The 25,146-nt window shown below is 44.7% G+C and overlaps 1 protein-coding gene across 2 annotated transcripts; it reads left to right on the top strand.

The window, feature by feature from the left end:
* The first annotated feature begins 7,224 nt into the window (after window positions 1-7,224).
* On the top strand, window positions 7,225-22,143 carry ZNF514 (zinc finger protein 514). Of its 2 annotated transcripts, none has more exons than XM_035271534.3 (5): window positions 7,225-7,839; window positions 9,346-9,434; window positions 13,921-14,047; window positions 14,410-14,505; window positions 16,886-22,143. In XM_035271534.3, exons 1-5 carry the CDS (start codon window positions 7,821-7,823, stop codon window positions 17,869-17,871), a joined length of 1,317 nt encoding a protein of 438 aa, XP_035127425.1. In that variant the 5' UTR covers window positions 7,225-7,820; the 3' UTR covers window positions 17,872-22,143. The 2 variants fall into 2 exon arrangements, with proteins under 2 accessions (XP_035127425.1, XP_035127424.1); XM_035271533.3 differs by having other exon boundaries at window positions 9,056-9,434; window positions 16,886-19,531.
* Window positions 22,144-25,146: the final 3,003 nt, after the last annotated feature.

Raw genomic sequence — 25,146 nt, 5'->3', positions numbered from 1 at the left:
GTTATACTATTTCTTATTCAATTTTTATGTACCCATTAATCATCCCAAATTTCCCCCCGCCCTCCAGCTTCTGTTAACCATCCTTCTATTTGCCATCTCCGGAAGACTGCACTTTCATTCAAAAAATCCAAATTGCTCACTATAAGCAAAGCACGATTACAAATGTGACGAAGTTACTGCCCCAAATGAACTCTTGGTTCAGTGGAAAAATCAGAATGTAAAATCACAGTACAGGTAGTATGTTCTATAATTATGTCACATTCAACATACTATGAGAGTAGAATGAAGGACGCTATTAACTATGGCCAGGAAAGGAGTCCTATAACTGGTATACTTAAAGTAATTACTTTCTTAAGAAAAAAAAAAGTGTGATCTAAACAGAATAGCACATGTAAAGGCATAGTTTAGCATACAAAAATGAAAAGAGTTAGTAGCAAAATGAATGGCTTGTGGATGAGGTTTAGGGGCTCATAACTATCTTGAGGCCAGGTTGTGGCTGACTTTGTGTCATACTAAGGGGTTTGGACTTCCTAGATTAGAGCTTGATTAAAGTCACAACATCCAGAAGATAAATATTTTCTTTTTATTTGCTTATGTCTGGTGGTTTTTATTGTTTAGTGTTATACTGAGGGTAGAAACTGGGATCCTGAAAGTGTTTCCTTCTAGAATATTCCCCACTCACTGGCAGGCCCTAGGCTTTGTCTTTTTACTGCTTCCAGGTAGCTGCCAAAGTGTAAGTTTATGTTCTCTAGGATTTAGCAGTCTAAAAGTCAGGTTTGTTGCTCAGTTCTCAGAATGCCAGCTCTCATTTCATTTATTTTTTGAGATAGACTCTGGCTCTGTCATCCAGGCTGTAATAACGCAGTGGCGTGCCCTCAGCTTACTGCAACCTCCACCTCCTGGGCTCACATAGTCTTCCCATCTAAGCCTCGAGTAACTGGTACTACAGACATGCACCACCATGCCTGGCTGAGTTTTGTATTGTTTTTGGTAGAGATGGGGTTTCATCATGCTGCCCAGGCTGGTCTCAAAGTCTTAGGCTCAAGCGATTCACCTTCTTCAGCCTCCCAGAGTGCTAGGATTATAGGCCTGAACCACTGGCCCTGGCCCATTTCACTTTATTTTAAAAAATCTTTACAAATTCCTCATTTTCATGCCTGCTCACCAGTGTGTTTATAAAGATGTTCATAATTTTTCAACATTTTTAGTTTTTTTATTAAGAGGGTTGTTTAGGCCATCTAATCTGCCATGTTACTGGGAAGATTAAGTTAATTTTAACTGATCTTCCCAAAAGCATTATCAGTCAGAAGTTAAACAGCCAAGAAGTAACATGCATCCATCTTGTTTAGAGTAAAGCAGTTATCTCTTGGGCCCACGAGCTTGTAGGCTCTGTCAAATTGCAGGATGTTATGGCCATCTAATGCTATTTAACGCACCACTCCAAACTTAGTGGCTTAAAACAACAATTTTATTAGGCCACCACATTCTGTGGGTCAGGAACTTGGATGGGTACAACAGGGATAAGCACACAGGGATATCATCTGAATGTCCCCTCCAAATCCCATGTTGAGATGTAATCCCCAGTGTTGGAAATGGGGCCTGGTGGGCAGTGTTTGGGTGATGGGGGTGGATCCCTCATGGCTTGGTGCTGTCCTTGCAATAGTGAATGAGTACTCCTGAGATCTGGTTGTTTACGTGTGTGGCACCTTCCCACCCCCACCCCGCCCAACTCTGTTTTGTTCCTGCTTTTGCCATGCAAAGTGCAAGCCCCTATTTCACCTTCCACAGTGAGTGAAAGCTCCCTAAGAGGCCTCCCCAGTAGCCATGTAGATGCCAGTGCCTTGCTTCCTATACAGACTGCAGAACCAAGAGCCAATTAAACTTCTTTTCTTTGTAAATTACCCAGTCTCAGGTATTTCTTTATAGCAATGCAAAATGACCTAACACAGCTCATTTCTGGTTCACCATTTCCGGATCCTGAATTGTGAAAACTGTGTTGGCATCTGTGGCTAACCCCAGCTGGGACTGTTGGCCAGAGGCCCCGCATGTAGCCTCTCTTTTTGCTTGGACTTCTTCACAACATGGTGGCCTTGGGACAACCAGGCTTCTTACACTTCATTTCAGGGCTCCAAGAGTGTTCCAGTGAACAAGACAGAAGCTTCATGGCCTATTTTTTTTAAAAGACAGTTAAAAAAAAAACTGTTGCCCAGGCTGGAGTGCAATGGTGCAATCTTGGCTCACTGCAACCTCTGCCTCCTGAGTTCAAGCAATTCTCCTGCCTCAGCTTCCCAAGTAGCTGGGACTACAGGCATGTGCTACCACACCCAGCTAATTTCTCCATGTTGGTCAGGCTGGTCTTCAATTCCCAACTTCAGATAATCTGCCTGCCTCGGTCTCCCAAAGTGCTGGGGTTACAGGCATGAGCCACTGTGCCCAGCCACTTCATGGCCTTTTATGACCTAACCTCAAAAATCAGTAGTGTCACTTCTGCTGTACTCTATTGGTTAAAGTAGTCCTTAGCGTACCCAAGTCCAGCAGGAGGCACCATAGAGCCCACCTCTCAAAGGGAAGTATAATTGTCCCTTGATGCTCTTAGGGGATTGGTTCCAGAACGCCTTGCAAATCCATGGATGCTCAAAACCCTGATATAAAATGGCATGGCATTTGCATATATCCTACACATATCCTCCAGTATACTTTAAATCATCTCTAGATTACTTATAATATTTAATACAAATGTAGATACTATATAAGTCATTGCTATACTTCACTTTTTAATATTAATTTTTATTATTGCATTTCTATTTTTTTTTTTCAAATATTTTTGATCTGTAGTTGGTTGAGTCCTCAGATGTGGAATCTGCAGATATGGAGGGCCGACTATGTCAAACAATTAGTGGCCAGTAAAAAAAAAAAATACTGCCCCATAGGATTTCAGCCTTCCTCTTTTACGAAAGTTTCTCTGGGAAAGAAGTGGGGAGCAGGGGAGTGGAGTGTAGAAGAGAAGGATCATTTGTAATGAGAGATTCTGCTGGTAGCTTTTCAGCATCTGTATTTCAGTGGGGACTTTTGCTGTGCTTCATTGTTTTGCCTCTGTTGTCACCTCCTGAATTGCTGCCTGAGCTGCTGCAGGTTGCTTCTTCCTGCAAGCTCTGTTCCTTCCTGGATGCGTTTTGCAGTTCCAGGACTCATCTTCCTGGCTACCCTTTGACCTTCACTCTCAGAGCATCTTTCTCTTTGCTGTTGCTACTTGGTACTCAGTAACCAGCTCTCCAACTTCCCCTATCTCTTTTTCTGAAGAAAGTGTCTAAAAGCAAGTGGTGTTTTTAGATGTGGTGCCTTAGAATGGCATGGGTCCTTAGTGATAAGTATTTTCAGTTTTACCACTTGGTCTACGAGGGAGGACATGGCTGATCTCCTAGCAAAGGATTTGGGTACTTAGTGGTAATATTCTTTGTTTTATACTACACTACCAGCTCTTATTCCTGAGGGGCATGTGTGTCGTCTGGAAGCTGGGTGGTTGAGATGGAAGAGACATACTCAGGCACAATTTCACACTGTATCTGAAAATGTTTCTTCTGATACTTAGGTCTGATTCCAGAGCAGACTGGCTCTTCACCTCTGTGTTTTTGTTTAATATCTTTGTGCAAATTGGCTACCATTAGGCATCTTTAGTCCACCAGAAATGACTGTATATGTCTAAGTGTTATTTGTGAGACAGTTCCTATTTTTATCATGGGGTCCTTAGAGAGTGTGGATGATGGTTCTCTACCATCCCATGTTAGTTAAGGAAGCTCTGTTTGCCAGAGCACACAGAGGATGTCCAGAACTCTCTGCACTTCAGTTCTGCCTTACAAAAGCACCAGCCAGTCACCAACATTTTTCTTTCTTATAATTAGACTCCAAGATCAGCCATCTTCTTCAGAGTTGTGTGATTTAGAGAGCTGCTCTTACTGTTTGCTTTTCCTGTAGATGAACTAATTTATCAATATTGTTCTTAAAATCTGATGAATCCTTTCTTTCCATCTTCCATGGTAATAGATTTTTAGTGAGGCACAAGAATAAACACTACGTTTCTAGGCCAGGTGCAGTGGCTCATGCCTATAATCCCAGCACTTTGGAAGACTGAGGTGGGAGGATCGCTTGAGGCCAAAAGTTCAAGACAAGCCCAGGCAACATAGTGAGACCCTGTCTCTATGAAGGAAAAATTTAAAAATTAGAGGTGGGGCATGGTGGCTCATGCCTGTAATCCCAACAGGGAGGCCAAGGTGGAGGGATTTCTTGAGCCCAAGAGTTCAAGACAAGCCTGACTTACATAGTGAGACCCTGTCTCTACAAAATTAAAAAAATTAGCTGGGCATGGTGGTACATGCTTGTAGTCCTAGCTACTCAGGAGGGTGAGGCAGGAGGATTGCTTGAACCCTGGAAGTCAAGACTGCAGTGAGCCAGTGTTCCTGACACTGCACTTCAATCTAGGTGACAGCAAGACCCTTTCTCAAAAAAAAAAAAAATTAACTGGGCATGGTGGTGCACACCTGTAGTCCCAGCTACAGAAGGCTGAGGCACAAGACTGCTTGAGCTTAGGAATTTGAGGCATTCCAGCTTGGGTAACAGAGCAAGACACTGTCTCAAAACAAAACCAAACTACATTTCCCTGCAGCTAGATGTGATTGTGTTTTGGTAAATGGGAGGTAAGTGAATGGGTTGTATAGCATCTTCTAACAACCTTCCTTAAAAGACAGCTGGCTTGGAATAAGAAGGAGTGTTGATACACATGACAACTCGGATGGCTCTCAAGGGCTTTTAACACTGAGTGAAAGAATCCAGTCTTAAAAGGTTAAAAACTGTATGATTCTATTTATGTGACATTCAGGAAAAGGTATAACTATAGGGACTATAGGGAAAAGTAACAGAGCAGTGGTCACAGGTTGAGGTGGAAGAGGCATCTGACTGCAAAGGAGCAATAAAAGGAATGTTGAAGGTGATGGAGAGCCTATAGGCTGTGAGGACAAACTCCACCAACAGTGCTCTGAGATCAAATGGTGCACAAGAGCACTGAGAAGGAGAGAAAATATTCCTGGGTAATAAATGTGCATTGTAAAGGACCTCTGGATCAAGAACTGTCCCAAAGGACAGAATGTAAGAGTGGGGAATTTCAGACACTGCAGCAGGCCCACAGGATGGGCATCAGGGAAAGATGGTGCCCCTCAAGTTCATCTGAAGTAGTTCCATCTCTAGTTTTGTTGAGCCATCAGTGAGATGAAAATCTTTTCTCATTTGTACATCCTTTCACCTTTTTGGTTCAGACAACTGAAGATGGAAAAGCTCCTATACAAGCCATGGTTCCAAGACAGTGTCCCCCTGCATGGAAGAGGGCTTACTTGCCACCAGAAGTTCTGGCAGAAAAGTGAAACAGAGACTGTAAAAAGCAGGAAAGGAGAATGGCCTCTTTGCTTTGATTTTGTAAGTTATTTTGTCCTGAACTCCTAAATAGGGTTGATAAACCAATCTCTCTGTCCACACAAGTTGCCCTTCTTTGGCTAAGGACTGCCTCCAGAAAACCACCCTTTGAATACTCAGACTGTGTCTTGGGCATTAATGCTGCTATAACAGAGTATCTTAAACTGGGTAATTTGTAAACAATACAAATTTGTTGCTCACAGTTCTGGAGGCTGGGAAATCCAATATCAACATGACAGCTGATTCAGGGGCTGGTGAGGGTGCCTTTCTCATAGATGTCATGTTTTGTGTCCTCATATGGCAGAAAGGGCAAGGGGGGCTAAGGCCCGTTTTTATTTTTATTTATTTAAGTTTATTATTTTTTTTCAGGCAGAGTTTTGCTCTGTCTCCCAGGCTGGAGTGCAGTGGTGCAATCTCAGCTCACTGCAACCTCTGCCTCCCGGGTTCAAGCAATTCTTCTGCCGCAGCCTCCCAAGCAGCTGGGAGCCTGCCACCACTCCTGGATAATTTTTTGTACTTTTAGTAGAGACAGGGTTTCACCATGTTGGCCAGGATGGTCTCAAACTCCTGACCTCAAGTGATCCGCCCTCCTCGGCCTCCCAAAATGCTGGGATTACAGGTGTGAACCACTGTCTGAGGGCTGTTTTTAAAAGGAGCTAATCTTGTTCATGACGGCAGAGTCTTCTAAAGGCTCCACCTCTTAATACCATCACCTTGGAAGTTAGTTTTCAACTTATGAATTTGAGGGGGACACATACATTCAGACCATAGCAGACCATTTCTCCATTTCTTTTGGGTCCTAAATGATATTTGTTTGGGCATCTGAAGTCCTCTCTTGTTATCCATCACCCTTCACTGATTTCAGGGGAAGTTTTAGAAAGGCAAGAGGCACAGGGCAGCCTGTAGAAGCAGTATCTAGCACTGAGCACCCAGTATCTCCTAGGCATGCCATGAGAGCCTCCTGGAAATCCTCACTGGCCAGATCCAGGGTAGGCTTCTGTTGGACAGCCCTACATCGAGATATGCAGGCAAGATACGGTGTCTCACGCCTGTAATCCCAACACTTGGGGAGGCCGAGCCAGGCAGATCACCTGAGGTCAGGAGTTCGAGACCAGCCTGGCTAACATAGTGAAACCCCGTCTCTACTAAAAATACAAAAAATCAGCTGGGCGTGGTGGTGGGCACCTGTAATTCCAGCTACCAGGGAGGCTGAGACAAGAGAGAGAGAGAGAGAGAGAGAGAGAGAGAGAGAGAGCGAGCGAGAGCGAGCGCTCAGCTACCAAAGAAGGGAAATGGGGAAATGCTTCCAGGTCCTGGCCCGTGGGGTACAGCCTGCTGAAATCTCGCACTTGGCAGGAGCGCATGGCCCGTCCCAGTGGAGGTGGTACAGGCAGGAGCGCATGGCCCGTCCCAGTGGAGGTGGTACAGGCAGGAGCGCATGGCCCCTCCCGGTGGAGGTGGTACAGGCAGGAGCGCATGGCCCCTCCCGGTGGAGGTGGTACAGGCAGGAGCGCATGGCCCCTCCCGGTGGAGGTGGTACAGGCAGGAGCGCATGGCCCCTCCCGGTGGAGGTGGTACAGGCAGGAGCGCATGGCCAGTCCCGGTGGAGGTGGTACAGGCAGGAGCGCATGGCCCGTCCCAGTGGAGGTGGTACAGGCGTCCGCGAGCCCCGCCTCTCCGGCCTGGCTGCCCAGTCCCCGGCGCTACCTTTCGAGGGTCCGGCGGCGGCCGCGTCTGCGCAAGCTCGGGACGGCCTCAGGAGGCGGGTCTGTTACGGGTTCGGAGACTGCGGGCGCGCACATCTGCGCTGGGCTCTCGTCCCAGCCCGTTACCGAGCTGGACACGTCCCTCCGAGTGCCCCCAGCTAGAGACTATGCAGGCCAGAGCTGGGCGGGGCAGCGGGGCAAGCCGAGCGGGCAGGCCCGGTCCTTGCCCCCATGAGGCTGTCACCGAATCTCTGCGGTCTCCGGGCAGCTGAGAAGCGCTGGGCCCCAAGCGTCGCGGGCGTGGCTGTGGCCGCGTCACCTGGCGGTCGGCCCCCCTGCGCGTGTGGATCCACGTGGGAGCTGGGTTCCAGAGCCTCGTCCTGAAGAGAAGGGCCGCAGAGCCGAGCCGTGAGGAGGAGGCCGGGGTCGGCGGGGGAAGAGCACGGCCCGGGCAGCAGCGCGCCGCTCCCGGAGCACCGGGTTTGCAGGCCCTGCATGTCTGCTGGCCCCGCCGCGCCTAGTGGGGATGCCCCGTGTCCCCCAAGCGGCCCCAGCCTGCGCCCCGCTACCTGAACCCTCAGGAGGACCGCAGGGCTGTGAACGAAAGACAGAGATTTTGGCCTAGTGAAAGGACACCGCTCCTTAGCCCCAGCTATGGACTCCACAGCATCAGGTTTGGCTCTGGAGCATGCCGACGGCCGAGGGCCAAGAGCCCTCCTGGGGAGCTAGTACCGGGCGGATATCAGGAGGACCCTAGGAAGAGGCCGGGGAATCCCGCTGAGGAAGAAGGCTGTACTGCCCTGTGGCGATATCTAACCTTCCGGACCCAGGAGGCTGAAGCGGCAGTCTCCTGGGTCTGGCAGGGATCTCTAGATGACCGTCGCAGAGGTGGAGGGGATGGCCAGGAAAATTGTCCCAATGGCCAGAGGAGGGAGAGGAGCGCAGGAGGGGATCTGATCTCTTCCTGCGGCGGCAAGGAGAGAGCAAGCAAACCTGAGGGAGTGGCCCTTGGCCAGGGATCAGAGAACAGTAGGGCCATTTGGAGCCTTGTCATCCACCTCCTTAATCACCTCAGTAATAAGGTTCTTGCAGCCCTTCTGGCTCAGTGATGTGCAACGTCAGCAGTGTACAAGGTGGGCATCTCCTGTGAGCCCCTTCCCCCAGTAGTGTTGGGGGCAGAGCAATCCAGGTGACCCAGGAGGTTTTAAGCCATTCCTAATTTAGAACGTCCTATCTTTCACCAGGTGGGCGTTTTAATCTGACTGTTCATCCTTCAGTGCACATGCTCAAGGACACAAAACTGGCCGGTGGTAGAACTGGGCCTCCCACCCCTTCTTTTTTCCTTTATACCCTTGCTAATAATCAGTGTGGCTCCGGGACCAGCAGAGGCATTGCCCAGAAGCTCTCTAGAATTTCAGATTCTTGGGCCCCACATCCCCCTCAACCAGAGTCTTAGCAAGTCTTGAGCCAGAGTTCAACAAGATCCTCAGGGATCCACATGCACTTGAAGCTGGAGGAGTGCCAAACTGTGCTATGCTGCCTGCTTACATCCACGTTGTTATTAGCCTTAACTACTTCTCTGGCATTGTTTGGGTTAGTTTTTTTGGCTTATTTTAAGGCTTTACAAACAGTATGATATAAAGCTTTATAACGGAGGAGCTCTCAAGTGTGCTGCAGAGATCTAACAGTGCTTGTGAACACCAGGGGCAGCTTGTCAGGAAGAGCTGGCCTCTAAGCTGGGTTCCCAAGGATGAGGGGAGAGGTGTAGCTTCCTCCCCTTAAAGCCTCCTAATCCCCTATGGCCTTGCCTTGAGTCTTGTTGTGTAGTTGTTAACCTGTAGGCTAGATTTAAAGTACCTTTAAGATATTTTCCACATTTGTATTTCCAGAAGTCCTAGGAGAAGACCTGCCTGCATATAGTGTGCCCAGCAAATAACTTCAGTGGTGTGACCAGACTGGTCACACTTCACCCACCTGTAGACTGAAGTGGGCCTGTGTACACAGGCACTTCTCAATGTTTGAAGGCTAGAAGCTACCTCTCAGCTCCCTCTGACCCACTGATGTCCTCAGGACCGCGGAGGTGACAAGCAGAGCTGTGCAGGGTCTCAGGCTTGGGGAGTCTGAGAGCTGTGTGTGCCAGCAGGGTCAGCTTCCCATATGGCTCCTTCTACCTTCCCAGCTTCCTCTTCTCAGGACCCTGCTCTTCCTCCAGAGAGATTCCTGGGAGAAAAGAGAACAACGAATTCATTCCTGAAAGCCAGGCCTCAGGTGAGTTGTATTCTTAATTTTTCCTCAAATGGCTGAACCGTGGTTAGCTTTGCTTGCTTTTCACCAAAAAGTTGCCTCTTTGTTCACTAAGGGAACTGACCCAATGCCATTCCTTCCGGAGGCTGAGTCCGTCCAAGTGAATAATGGCTCCCCGCCCCTGCCTGGGGTGTTCTCTTCTTGCTATGCACCCACTCGGATTGTTTGGGCATACTCTGGCATATTTCTGGAAATGGCACTGTGGTGACCACCAGGTAGTATGACAGCCCTGGCCTTGAAGGAGTGTCACACCCACATTGGGAGAGGACCCTGACACCCAAGTGGCAGCCACTAGTAACAGGATGTGCATGGTTTGATGGCAAATGGAGTGGCACAGACAGGCCTTTCCATTAGGGTTCACGAAAAGGAGAATCAGCCTTGTTCTTAAGAGGTTGGGAAAGCTCATGGAGAATTGGGGACAAGAGGGTTCTGAGGGTATGGACAGGTGGGCAGGTGGAGGCTGGGTCCCTGTTCAGATGTTATCTCCCTGGATTAGGGAGGAGACACACTTTACTATTTACAGGCTGTGTGGCCTTGGACCAGTCACCTAACCTCTCTATGTATTGGTTTGCCACCTGTAACATGAAGACTATAATAATGTTAATGATGATGAAAATAATTATAATTTAAGGAGAACCTGTATTAGGAACTATTCTCTACTATTCACATATACTAACTCATTTTGTCTCTAAAACATTCCTATAAAATGGTTACCAGTTTGAAGAATAGTAACCAAAACATGGAGAGGTAAACTGAAGAAATCAAGGCACAGAGAGAGAAAGTAACTTTTTCGTGGTTATCTAGGTAGTGAGGAAGGGAGCCCAGTCTCACATCCAGGCTGTCTAGCTCTGAGATCTTAATGATGCAGTCATACAACCACCTCATATGGTTGGTAGAGTCCGCTGGAAAATGGTAACTGCCTAATCCTTGTCGGCATCAGGGATCGTGGTGACTGGCCCTCAAGGGGGATTCAGATTTGGCTTTACTGAGCTGGATGTGGAGGGCTGCATATGGCAGCCTGCAGTGTTTCCTGGCATCTAGGGGGTGTGGGATTCAGGCTTGATGATAGACACTGATATTTAACTTTCAAGCCAAAAGGAAAGGAACCCTCTCTAGTAAGGAATTCTCCCAAGTAATCAGTAGAGTCATAAATAGCGTTTAAATCTTCTTGGCCCTGACGTACATCATTCAGGAGGGTTTAGTGTGGTAATAACAGCCCCACATCTCAATGGTTTCCAGTTAGAAAGAGTGTCTTTCTTCTTTCTGCTGTCTTTATTAGTAGCAGACTGACTGTGACTCTGCTCCACACCCTCTTCTCTCTGGGTTTCAGGCTGAAGGTTCAACCCCCTCTGGGGTATGCTGTTCTTGTATTAGAGGGAAAGAGCAGTGTCAGAACCCAGGGGATGGCTCTTTGGACTTCAACTCAGAAGCGGCATCTGTGGCTTCTCCTTACAACCCCCTGGCTGATGCAGGTCCCGTGACCAAGCCTAATGTTAATGAAGTGGGAATTGTCAGCCTCCTAGAGTAAAGATCCCAAATGGAAGGGCAGGGATTATGTTAAGCAAATAATTCATCTATCACTGTGATTTTCTTTTTTTTTGAGACAGAGTTTGGCTCTTGTTACCCAGGCTGGAGTGCAATGGCGCGATCTCGGCTCACCACAACCTCTGCCTCTTGGGTTCAGGCAATTCTCCTGCCTCAGCCTCCTGAGTAGCTGGGATTACAGGCACGCGCCTCCATGCCCAGCTAATTTTTTGTATCTTTAGTAGAGACGGGGTTTCACCATGTTGACCAGAATGGTCTCGATATCTTGACCTCGTGATCCACCCGCCTCGGCCTCCCAAAGTGCTGGGATTACAGGCTTGAGCCACTGCGCCCGGCCCCTATCACTGTAATTTTCTTATCTGTAGATGTTCACTTCCCTCTCTCCTGCACACAAAATGCCACCCACAAGAATTAACCCAAGAGCCCCATCCCGTCAGAGCATCACGATCAAAGTTCTGGATGGCGTGATAGTGTGGATGGAGATCCTGTGGGTCTGGAGACCTATAAACTAAAAGGAAAATTACCTGAATTCATATGTCCAACATACAATGGGGATAGGATGCCATGGTAAACACTCCTTTGCAGAAAGGAGAAGCATGAGAGGAGCCAATCCCAGGTCCCACAGCAGTCATGAAATTCTACTGGACAGACACTGTGAGAACCCTTGATCCTGGGAGTTGGGACATCTCTAGATTATGCCCTGGTTCTGCTCCATGGGTGGAGCTCTCCAGTCTAGTGTTTTCCTTGACTGTTAGCTTTGCCCTTGGGAAGTTCCTTCCTTTTGATACCTCCTTGGTGGCATGTGAAGATGATACTGGAGAATAAGCTTTCTTGGGGCAAAGCAGCTTTTTCATCCTGCTGGAGTAGGTTGGTAACCCAGGATTGTTTTCAGTGCAACTCTTAAAAACTTAATCAGCTTTTTATGTATTTGGTTCCAGATAGCTCCATATGTCAGTGGTTTGACCCACAAGTCTTTCTGAAATGTACCTCTTTCATTAGCCTTAATTGTGGTGCTTTTTGGATTTCCTTGGGAAGCCCATACTTTTTTCACTCTGAACGATTTACTGGGAGCCTTTTGAAATTACTGGGAGATTTACTGGAGCGTTTTGAAATTACTCAGAGGTTTAAACAAAAGGTTTGACAACCACATCCATTATTTGGTTCCTGTTAATGGGCTGAGTTTTAATTAGCCATTGTCATGCAGAAGCTTGTGTATATTGTCTTTGGCCAGTTGGAAATGAGAATTGGTTGTTTTCAACCCCACAAGTCCTAGCATTTCTGTACATTTCCTGTCACCTTCCATTTTTGTTTTGCAAACCACAAACTCTTAAGCTCATTTTTTCTTATAATATTTTGTCAAATGCAGCCAACAACAGCCAACTCACACTACTAATGTTATGTTTCCAGCCTCTTCTCATAAGCTCATGCTTTCATTGTTCATCAGAAGCTCATGCTTTCATTGTTCATCTTTCAAGTTATTGAAGGCAATAGTTTCACCAAACAGTTCACCACCAAATTACATGGGTTGCCATCTTGCCAGTAAGTTTCCTTACTGCCTGGCCTGGAAGCCAGTGTCATCTATTTTTGGCTTTTTGTTATGGCAGAACTCCACTTTGAATACCAGTTTTTTAATGAGTCAGTGTAGGCTAGTTATGCCATGATAACAACAGCAAACCCTCTGAGACTGATACTATGAAGGGTTCCCTCTTGCTTGTGTTACATGACAGCTGTGGCTTTGCACACATCTTCACTCAGATCATTTGCCATTCTCAAGGCAGACAGAAAAGGACAATTGCAGAACCCCCACTGGCTCTGAAGGCTTTTGCTCACCTGTAGTTTGTGTCTTTCACATTCAGTTTGAGAAAGCAGATGACATAGCCTCACATGGGCAGAAGCTTAATTCAGTAGATATTTTGGACAAATAACCTATCACAAGATGTCACTATAATTTTTCATGTTTGATTATTTTGGATGATTTTTATTTTATAAAATTGTTATTTCAGCTTTTCTATGTAATCTGTATCTAAATGGGATTTGATTTTTAAATACTTTGGGGTAACAGTAACAGGAATTTATAGTAGTTTCACCTATTCTGCTTTTTAGTGCATTGTCATACAATATAAGCCAAATGGGAGGTGTTCTAATTACTGAGATTGAAGGTGACAGGATAGTTCTGGCCAGGATAGAATGATTATGCCTTATAATAGTGACCTGGGTTCCAGGGTCTCACGCTCAGCTTTATAAACTTAGGGACTGAATAATGATTAGGCTTTGAGGGAAAGGATCATGCTAGTCAAACTCACAAAACTTATTGTTTCATCATAAAGCCACTTGATTTACTTTTGCTGAACTGTGTGCTGGCAGGCAGGTGGGGATAAATTTTCATAAGCCCCAGATTACTTGAATTGGCCTAATTGTTGCTAAAATCATAGGTTACAAGTTTCAAAAATACTTTATTAGAAGACTGTTGATCCTTGTGCATTTGAGAATGCAAAATATATTCATCTGTTAATTCTAATTGATTCCAAACAAATGTAACTAGATTGAGAATAAAACCTTTTGACAAATGAGGAAATGTATTATGTTTACGACCACCTAAGAAGAACATCTCCATAGGCCTGATTCACCTGAGACCATGATTATATTTCCTAGCAGTTTCACATTGATAGGCATACAAGTGGACACTGGGTGGGATACCAGGTAGTAAAGATGATACAATCCCTGGAGCAGCTTAAAATATTTTTGAGATAACAAAACCCACAGTTCTGTGGGCACTGGGATAGCTGCTGGGCACTCAGAATCCCTTCTTGCACATCCTGAGGTTCTCCTTAGATACCTGCCTACTCTTCTCCTGAGGGCTATGAGGGTGCTCCTTCAGGGTACTGGAGTGTCTTCTGTGTTTCAGGACCTGATGACATTCGAAGATGTGGCTGTGGAATTCACCCAGTGGGAGTGGGGGCAGCTGAACCCTGCCCAGAAGGACCTCTACAGGGAGGTGATGCTGGAGAACTTCAGGAACCTGACCCTCCTGGGTGAGCACAGGCCTCCAAAGCCCCAAGCTTTCCCAGCAGGACTTCTTGGTTTCCTTGGTGTTTAAGAGCTAGGGGTGTCTGGGCCAGCTGGCTGAGTTTTACCTTGGGTTTCCTTGGGAAGCCTGGAATCAGACATTTACATTCTCTTAGGGACCTAGTGATATGGTATTTCTGTTCCTAGTTCTAGGAAACATCCTGCTACATATGGAGTTGAAATAGGAAGTTAGCTGGCTGTCTTCCTGACTTTTCACAATGCCTATTCTCTGGAGGCTTTCCATACCTACAGCATTTCTTTAGATGAATATCCAAAGACTAGGCCACTGGCACACACAACCAAAATCCTTTTCTTTCTCTACCATCAGGCCTTCTGGTATCCAAACCATATGTGATCTGCCAGTTGGAGGAAGGGGGCGAGCCCTTCATGGTGAAGAGAGAAATCTCAATAGGAGTCCACTCAGGTGAGTGAGTGAGTGAGTGAGTGAGGACACTGCATATGATAAGACCCAGCTGGGGTGGGAGGTAGCCCTGAGCTTTTGATCAGGGAGCCGTCCTTTCAGAAGATGAGATCACTTGGCGGGAGACTTCAACTCTGGTGTGTTGAATTTTGTAATAATTTCTGGTGTCAGAAGAGGAGATGTTCATTTTCTTTTCTAGTTTTTATCCTTTGGTACCCATCTCTGCCCATGCCTTCTGGGTTATTGGTGCTATGCAGCATCACTAGATGTCTCACAGTCAATGTTAGATGGATCAACAATCATATAGGGCCAGGTAATCCTGGATGAGCAGATATAAGGGAGTTAGTGAGGGATCAAACAGAGCAGTTGAGCACCCCAGAAATGAAGGGGTTACAGGCAAGGACAGACAGAGGATGTCAGGAAGATCCAGGTAAGGACACTTCAACCTTGATTAAGCTGAACTTCAGCAAAAGTGGTTCCAGGAACAAAGACTCCTCTTTGACAGCTGTTGACAGCATTCCTTTGAGACCTTTGATTCTTAGGTGACTTGAGAGTACCTGGTAGGCTATATGCCTTGGAGCAGAATTCTTGACTCAAAGCTCTCCTGACTGCCATGTGTAACCCAAGCACACTGGAGGCATGTGACAGTCTATGCCAGTTCATTTCCATAAGCCAGAATCTTACCCCTTGGCCAGAGTTGAAGCTCAAGAAAGTGGTGCTAAATTCCTGAGAGGATAGGCTGGGCTTTATGATAGGAACCTAGGTTATGGCAGAGAGGGAAGATGCTTATTTCCTCTGTACTGGTACTTACTTGATCTTTTCTCCTTCCAAAATGAGATCAAGGGTCTGACATCTGGATCTAGTAATTTGTTTATTTAACAGTGGTGTATAAGCATGGCTATGTTTCAGAATGTCCCAGGAAGCTTGTTAAACATTCAGGTTCCCAGAAGCCACATAAGACCTATTGACTCAAAATCTCTCTGAGGACTGGCCTCTGGGACCACTGGTTAGGCATCAATAGTGGTTTTCTTCTTCTGAAGTGTGTTATTATTGTATTAATTTTCCACTGTGGCTGAAACAGAGTAGCACAAACTTGATGGCTTTAAACAATACAAACTCATTATGTCCTAGTTCATAGGTCAGAAGTCTGGCATGTGTATCACATGGTTCCACCCAAGATGTCCACAGGGCTGTGTATCTTTCTGGAGTGTCCAGGCACCTTTTTTCTTTTCATTTGGGTTGTTGGCAGAACCAATACCTTGCAGTTGTAAAACCAAGGTCCTTGTTTTCTTGCTGGCAATAAACAGATGGGTGTTCCCAGCTTCTAGAGACTGCCAGATTACTTGGCTGAAAGTGCCCCTCCTCCATCTTCAAAGCCAGCAAAGGTTTACATATCTTTCTGCCCAGCCAGGAAATTCTCTCTGATTTTAAGCACTCATGATTAGATTTGACCTATTTAAGTAATCTGGGATAATCTTCCCATCTCGAGATCTGTTCCCTTAACTACATCTGCAAAGTCCATTTTGCCATGTAAGGTTAACTCTTTCACAGGTTCTGGGGATTAGGGCATGGGCATCTTTAGGGGAGAATTACTCTTTCTGTCATAATTATATATACACATGTGCACTAAGGTGTTAAGGGAATACTTCATGGAGGACATGAGCTTGGTCCTGAAAGGTATGCAAAGTCTTAAAGAGGGTGGTGAAAGGGGTGTGGATATGTGGGAAACAGGAAGGCAACCCGTTTCTGTGTAAAGGCACTTCTGAAAAAGAGGACAAGACATGGTAAAGTATTATAGAGCTACAGTAAAAGATTAAGGATTTATCCTTAATAATGATTTCCAAAGGTACTGGAGAGCCTTTGGAAGATTAAGACTGGGAAGAAACTTAAGGAAATGGGCATTTGGAAAAGAAGAAAGTGAAGGGTTTCAGGAAACCTGGAGATAGGAAGACTGGGCAGAAGTCTGTTACAATTATATAGGCCTGAAGAAATTGTGAGAATATAGAGTCCATACCTGGGTGATTTTTAATCCTATGCTTGGTGTATTGATTTTTGTCCTCATCCCTTAAACTTAGTCTGTTTCCCTTGTCACTCTTCCTACCTTCCTGTCATCTTTAGTCTTTGGACTTACCTTGTGTACTGGAATCTATACACAGATCTCTCAGATTTTCTTAATCTCAAGTCATCTACTCATCATTTGTTCTTGATATAAAACCATTTTCAGACATAAGCAGTTATTGAAAAAATCTGTACATCCCCTTTAGGTATTATTTTGAAGCTTAATTTTTAAAATGTTCATTAGCAAGCAAGCAAGCAAGGAGCTTGCTTTCTCTTGGCACATAAGACAGGTCTTACTAGAATGTCTTTTTTTTTTTTTAAACAGACTGGGAGAGAAGGTCTAAATCCAAGGAATCAATGCCAAGTCAGGGAATTTCCAAAGAAGAATTATTCCAGGTAGCATCAGTGGAAAAACAAATTCCAGATGAGCTGCAGTTCTCGAAGTTGAAAGCAGCCTGTGGTTGTGATGGCCAGGTAGAGATGCAGCAGATAAAACAGGAGACACACCTGAAACAAATGTCAACCACTCACAAATCTGCTACCATCCTTAGCAGAAATTATGAATGGAATGGATTTGGGAGAAGCTTAGGTTTAAGATCAGTCCTTGTCAACCAACACAGAGTTTTCATGGGAGAAGGATCTTATAAATGTGATACAGAATTTGGACAGACTTCAGGGGGAAATAGCTCTCAGAGAACCCATCCAGAGAAGAAATCTTGTAAATGTAATGAATGTGGGAAGTCCTTTCACTTCCAGTCAGAACTTAGGCGCCATCAGCGATGTCATACGGGAGAAAAGCCCTATGAATGCAGTCAATGTGGAAGAGCCTTTGGTCATATTTCATCCCTTATTAAGCATCAAAGAACTCATACTGGAGAAAAGCCCTATGAATGCAGTGAATGTGGGAGAGCCTTCAGCCAGAGTTCGTCTCTTGTTCTGCATTATAGATTTCACACTGGAGAGAAACCCTACAAATGTAATGAATGTGGACGAGCCTTTGGTCACACTTCATCCCTCATTAAGCATCAGAGGACTCATACCGGAGAAAAGCCCTATGAATGCAGGGAATGTGGGAGAACCTTCAGCCAGAGCTCATCACTCATTGTACATTATAGATTTCATACTGGAGAGAAACCTTACAAATGTAATAAATGTGGGAGAGCCTTCAGCCAGAGTTCATCTCTCACTCAACATTACAGATTTCACACTGGAGAGAAACCCTACAAATGTAATGAGTGTGGAAGGGTCTTTGCTCATACTGCATCTCTTATTAAACATCAGAGAAGTCATGCTGGAAAAGAACACCTATGAATTCAGTGAATATAGAAGGGTTTTCAGCTGGAATGCAGTCATCACCAGTACTTAGAGAATTCGTATCAGAGAGAGATCCTAAAGGTGTCATGTATATGAGAAAACCACATCTTGTTCCACATCAGGCACTAATTACTAAAGAGAATCCTATCAGTGTCAAGAGAGGATGGGCTTCAGCCACATCCCCTCTCTTATCACACGTGGGAGAATCCATACTAGTGAAAAACGATGTAAGTGTATTGAATGCAGGAAGGCTTTGATCAGAGGATGCACATTATACAGCATCAGACAGCTGACACTGGGGACTACCCTTATTAATGCAGTAAGTATGGCAAGCCTTCAGTTACATGTTGATTCTTTAAGAAAATCAGATAACTTGTACTGGAGAGAAATTCTGCAAGTGTGGTAAGTATGGTAAAATCTTCAGTTGTATTTATTCCTTTACTAGACATCAAGAACACATACTAGAGAGAAGCCCTATGAAAGCAGAAAATAGAGGAAGGCCTTCAGTCAGAGCTCATTCCTTATTAAGCATCAGAAAATTCATACTTGAGAAAAACCTATGAATGTGGACAATGTGGGAGAGCCTTCAGCCAAACCTCATTGCTTTATAAACCCCATAGAACTCTCCATACTAGTTAGAAACTCTGGTAATGTGATGAGTGTAGGAAAGGCTTTGGTGGATGTTCCACTTTTTTTGCACATTAGAAAATTTCCCAGTTTCACTAAATTTGAAGCATTGCTCTAGCACATGTTTCAAATTTAGTGAAACTGGGAAAACCCTCTATTATAGTTCAAGCCTCAGTTTTCACCTCAAAGAGAAACCCTGGGAACATTATGAATCTGTGGAAAGTTCCTTTCCAACTTGAGATGTATAAAACTAGAGCTGAAAAGAAGCTGAGAAATCACCTTGTCTGGTGATTTTCTGCCTGGTGGGGCCATTTGTATAACCACACTTGTGCATTGCCTCCTCATGCTGTTACTGATAGGGCAGGGTGTCATGCATGGGTTCAGAGGATGGAGGCTGAGAAAGGTAGACAGCTACCCATGATCCAGCCCAGTCATATTTTAGAATGAATGAAACTGATATTCAGAAAGCGACATGCCTTGGCCTGTTGTTCTAACTGGGCTGGGTCTCTTTCCTGTGGTTCACAATTGTAGTATGGAGATTAATAGACTGGACCTTTCCTGTACAATACCTCCATGCACTTCTATGGTAACACATGTTACCTTTCTTTATGAGGCAATGGAGTGGTCTAGGATTGAGCAAAAAACAATTTTCATTGCATCTTTATGCTAATAGATTTGGAATTTTTGAAATGAAATGAAACTTTGTTTAAACATTAAAATTACTACATTATGGGTATTATACATGATCAAAATTTCAAAAACATGCTTCTAGGTGAAAGATGGCAGATGCCAGATACCACATATTTTATAGTATCATTTTAGGAAATGTCCAGAAATGGCAGATCTTCAGAAACAAAGTAACTGCAAATGTTACAAGAAATATTTTTGGGATTACGAAAATGTTCTAAAACGAGATGGTGGTGATGGTTGAACAATTTGGTAACTTCACTAAAATCATTGAATTGTTCACTTTAAATGGGTGAATTGTATAGTAAATTATACTTCAATAAAATTATTTTTAAAAATCAAATTTACCAATATACCAACCATTGCTAAACATGTGTTCCATTTTTTTTTTGTTATTTCAAGCTATCTGTGCATTTTTGGTATCCCTTTTTCTTTTTCTTTTTTTTTTTTTTTTGAGATGGATTTTCGCTCTTGTTGCCCAGGCTGCCTCCGCCTCCTGGGTTCAAGAAATTCTCCTGCCTCAGCCTCCCTAGTAGCTGGGATTACAGGTGCCTGTCACCACGCCTAGCTAATTTTTTTTTGTATTTTTAGTAGAGATGGGATTTCACTGTGTTGGCCAGGCTGGTCTCAAACTCCTTACCTCAGGTGATCCTCATGCCTTAGCCTCCCAAAGTGCTGGGATTGGTGTGAGCCACTGCCACTTTTTATTTTCTATAATAATTACCTTACATTTACTGGGTCTCAGAACCTTGTCAGGCTTTTTAAAATTCCTGCTGTGTTGGCTTTGTAACTCAAGTGAAGAAACTTAGACCAGGAGCTGGTATGGACCAAAAGGATACTTGCCTAATAAGGATCAACTTATACTGAGGGAAGTCCTTCAAGTATTTAAAGTCCAGATGAGCAAGTTGAGCCTGGAATTCAGGGAACGAGCTCAAAATGGGTCCATGCAGACAGGCTGGGTCTAAAAGTCCACAAGTTTGGCCAGGGCAGGTAGGATGCACAGGAGGCATCTGGATCTGGAAGTACCTGAACAGCTGAGGTCAAGATGCCGGTTGTGGAGCCTAAAAATCATACAGAAATTTCTTCCCAAACTGCCAAGATTTCCAAGAGTAGAAGTAGTAAATATTTTTTTGCTCCATCCCTCCCTTTTTTCCCAGTGCCCTTTTCTGTACTTAGTGAGATCACTTTATACCTAAACACCTGTCACAGTTTTGTAACTGGTATTCGTCTAAAATCTGTCTCTTCCTCTCATGTATCCTTGCATGTTAACCATACTCATCAGTTTGAACCCAGTGCCCTGCCCTCCAAAAATCCTTTGCACTGCCTATAAGATAAATCCTAACCCTAGTGTTTGGTATATAATGCCCTCTTTAGGCTGTCCCAACCTCCTCCTGCTCCTGACTGGAGCCTCCATTGCACACAAATGCTCTCTTGCCTTCCCTCAGACATGCCTCTCCACTTTTCAGCCTGTAAATCTTTACCTCTGCTGTTCCATCGGCCTGGGGCACTTTCTCCACCTGCCTAAAACCTATATGGTCAGTCAGAAATCTGTGTAAATTTCCCTTCTTTGGGGAGGTGTTCTCTTGAAAACTGATATGAAGTCTGATCTTACTGTTTGCAATATAAAAATATTTATTGTTTGCATAATTTTTTTAAATGGAAGATATCTGGACTTCTGGTAAATCTCGTCACTGTCTTGTTCTATTAAATTTTTAAAAATCATTTTATCACTTTTGTATTTTTGGAACCAGATGACAACAGAAAAAGTCCAATGGTAAAATATTTGAGGAGATTTTTTTTCTGAGACAAATAGGAGTGACCTGTAGGCACAGTTGACCAGCATTTGCATTAAACAGAGACCTTAAGACTGACAAAAACAGACTATTTGTAGCAATAACAACATGACAAAAAGTCCTGAGAGAAAGCAAAGTGTTTTACCCCAGATGCCAAATAGATTTATTTTAAGTCTGATAAGAAACAAGTCTGACACAGCCCCAGGAGATCCTGAGAACATGTGCCCAAGGTAGCTCTTGTTAGGGGCAGCAGGAGGTTGGGGCAGCCCTGAAGAGGGCATTATATACCAAACACAGGAGTGAGGATTTATCTTATAGGCAGTGCAAAGGATTTTTGGAGGGTAGGACACTGGGTTCAAACTGATGAGTGTTTAACATGGCAAGGATACATGAGAGAAAGAGACAGTTGTGCTGTCAGGGTACAGCCTGGTTTCGTACGTTAAGACAACAGTCAATACATACATGTAAGATTTACATTGGTTTGACAGAGAAAGACAGAGAAGCTGGTGGGGAAGGGGTGGAGACAGAGGGAGGGCCTTCCAGGTTATAGGTAAATTCAAAGATTTTCTGATTGGCAGTTGGTTTATTCAAAGACCTGGAATCAATAGAAGGGAATGTCTGGGTTAAGACAAGGTATTGTGGAGACCAAGGTTCTTACTATGAGATGAAGCCTGAGGGTAGCAGGCTTCAGAAAGAATAGATTATGTTTCTTATCAGACTTGAGAAATTTATTTTGGGGTAAAGTACTTAGATTTCTCTCAGGGCCTGTTATCTGTCACGTTATCTTACTGCTACAAAGAACCTGTTTTTGTCAGTCTTAAGGTCTCTGTTTTAATATAATGCTGGCCTACTGTGCCTGAATTCCAAAGAGTGGAAGGTATAATGAAGTATGTCTGACCACCCATTACCTTCATGGCCTGAACTAGTGTTTCAGGTTTACTTTAGAATGCCCTTGGCCAAGAGGAAGGGTCCATTCAGCTGGTTGTGGGGCTTAGAATTTTATTTTTGATTTACACAGACTATCCGCTGCTTCAGATCACATCTCATGCTTCTCTTGTGTTGCCCAGTTTTCTCAGCACTTCTGTCTGACTTCATGTTTTTGTACTAGATGAAAAGCCTTCTTTCTAGAAAACTATGAATTAAATATTTCTTTAGAAAAATATAATTGCTTACTGTAGTTATTTTTCAAAATCAAATATAGATTAGCACTGTTCCATCTTTTAGAAATAGGCTGGTATATGTGTGTGTGTGTGTGTGTGTGTGTGTGTGTGTGTGTATGTGTGTGTGAGAGAGCGAGAGAGACAGAGAGAGAGAGAATGTGTGTGCTTACAGATAAATTCAGTGTTATTTGCAGCACTATGATGACTTCTGATACCAGTTACCCAGAGTTAAGCCAAATTTTATGTTAGGACACAGTAGCTCACAAGACTGCCTCACTTCAGACAGCAGACACAAATTTGGGAGTTCCCAGGATACCTTCACTTATAACCAGTTGGCTACAAATTAAGGAATTCCCATCACCTCTGCAGGCTGATAACTTTCTAGAATGAATATCAGAACTCAGGAGAGTACTATGTTTATGATGACAATTATAGAAAAAGGATACAAATCAGAACCAGCCCAAGGATGAAATGCATAGGGAAGAGTATGGGGAGTATCCCAAAGTTTCTGTATCCTCAGCAGCATGTTACCCTGCTGGCACATTGATGTGTAAAAATGCACAGAGAAATGCTTACCATGGAAGCTTTGGTGTCCAGAGTTTTTATTGTGGTTTCATTACATATTCATGAATGATTGACCACACAGTTGAACTCAATCACCAGCTCCCACTCCTCTCCCGAGAGGTTTGGCTGATATTACGTGGCTCAAAGCCCCAGCTCTAATTACATGCTTGGTATTTCTGGCATGGCCAGCAGCCATTCTTTTATCTCATTAGCATAAAGTAGAAGCCAACTGTAAGTCACTTCTTTGCATAAACTATCAGATGTGGCCCCCAAGGCACTTCTATCCTTTAGGAAATTCCAATGATTTATAGGTTATTTCCCAGGAAACAATGACAAAGGCCCACCAAGTTCTATTTTATTTTATTTTATATTTTTGAGACAGAGTTTCACTCTTGTTGCCCAGGCTGGAGTACAATGGTACAATCTCAGTTCACCACAACCTCCACCTCCCAGGTTTGAGTGATTCTTCTGCTGCAGCCTCCCAAGTAGCTGGGATTACAGGAATGCACTACCACACCCAGTTAATTTTGTATTTTTAGCAGAGACGGGTTTTCTCCATGTTGGAAAGGCTGATCTTGAACTCCTGACCTCAGATGATCTGATCCCAGCACTGGCCTCCCAAAGTGCTGGGATTACAAGCATAAGCCACTGAAGCCAGCCCAAGTTCTTTATTACACGACGACACACCCTCAAACAAATCAATATGAAATCGATTCCATTATTCAAATAAACAAGTCGCAAACACTAGGACTGCCAAGGGCTTCCCTTTTGATCATTCTCTTTGTTGAGAAAGATTGACCAATTCAGAGAAGGCAAGAGATCCATCCAGATCTTCACCACTTGAGGATTATTCAGTTGTCTGTAGTAAACTGTACCAGAATATCCTCTTGATCTTTTTGTTGTGTCATTATAGCAATCATCTTGTAAGAGAGCAGCTGTACAGAAGCATTGTGTAAAGAAGTGCTTTAAGGCAATATATAGCTTATTCTACCATGTCTGTTTCATTAATCCAGGTAGAGAAAGAAGTAATAGCAATGACACAGATGCTATCATGATTAGCCAACAAATAATCCTAGCAATGCAATTGATCATCACTACTTGTGCCAGTAAGTTGAGACAGATCTTTATTACATCTAGGGAAGAAGTGGTGTCATTCATAACTTCTGTCATAGTTAGTGATAGGTCTTTTTCAGTCTTTTTATTTCCCACCATTGGAACACTGCTCTGTTCACATAAACAGTAAGTAAGCAATTCCTCAGGTAGAATTCCTGAATAATCAAGGATGATATCATTTTGGAGCTTCTGCCTGAGTTGTAATTTCCAGTGTCCGACCTACCCTCTGCGGGAGGACTGAGCTCGTTCAGAAAAAAACCGGACCGCAGGTTAGAAGAAAGTCTTAAGTTCAGGCTTTATTGAGAGGAAAGAGCCTCCGGGCAGACCAGCCGGGAAGAAGAGGAAAATGGCTGCGCCGCTCAGAGGAGCAGGGTTCTTTTATAGGGGGATGAAGGGCTGAGGGAGTGGGGAAGCTGAGAAAGCCGAGGTGGTGGGCAACGGTTGGTCAGTTTAAACTGCTGGGCGGGAAGCTGGGTGGCGGGAAGCCGGGCGGCGGGAAGCCAGGCGGTGGGAAGCTGGGGAGTGCTGATGAGGCAGGCGGTGATTGGTCAGCCGGTTGCTGGGCGGGAGGTGGCTGTGGCCGGGCGGGAAGGCTAGAGCGGTATGTAGAGTGAGAGATAAGGGAGCCTCTTTGTGGGGGAGGGAAAGAGAGCTTTCACATAGGGGCAGAGTTTTCCAAACATTCCCGACTCCTTAAAAGAAGAAAAGAGGGGGTCAGGGGCGTCGGTTGTCTCTCTGGCTACTTCCTGCTGACAAGGGTCGACGGGGGTTCTGAAGAGGTTTCTTTTCCTAAGGAGTCTGTATGTTCGGGGAGAGGTCCACTTTTAGCACTCCTTCAGGGTAAGGTTGGAGCGGCATCTGGTGGATGGTGACTCGAGTTAGTTCTTGAAAGCGCCGCTGTAGGAACTGTAGAAAGCAAGGAGCAATAAGTAAGATTAGGCAAATGGCTATTAGGGGCCCAAGCAACGGGGACAAGAGGGTATACATAGAGGAAGACCACCACGCCGTGGCTTCAGCCGAGAATTTTTGATTCTGCAGGTTAGTTCTGAGTTTCTGGAGGTTCTCGATTCGGGTTTCTACTAGGCCGGATTCATTGATGTAGTAACAGCACTCTTCCTGTAGGAAGATGCAGGTTCCTCCTCGTTCGGCGGTGAGTAGGTCCAGGGCTCTTCGGTTCTGCAAGGCAACTTGGGCAACTGAGGTAATCTGTCGTTGGAGTGATGCTAATGACTCAGCAGAGTCATCAACTGCAGTTTGGAATGTGAGGTTAGCCGGGCTATAGCTTGGTGAGAGTGGGTTAGTGCTCCTCCTCCCAGTCCAGCTGCAAG

Source organism: Callithrix jacchus, chromosome 14 (assembly GCF_049354715.1).
Source record: "Callithrix jacchus isolate 240 chromosome 14, calJac240_pri, whole genome shotgun sequence".
NCBI classification, from domain to species: Eukaryota; Metazoa; Chordata; class Mammalia; order Primates; family Cebidae; genus Callithrix; species Callithrix jacchus.
Note: the sequence above shows the minus strand (reverse complement) of the source record. Positions and strands in the feature narration are given on the sequence as shown.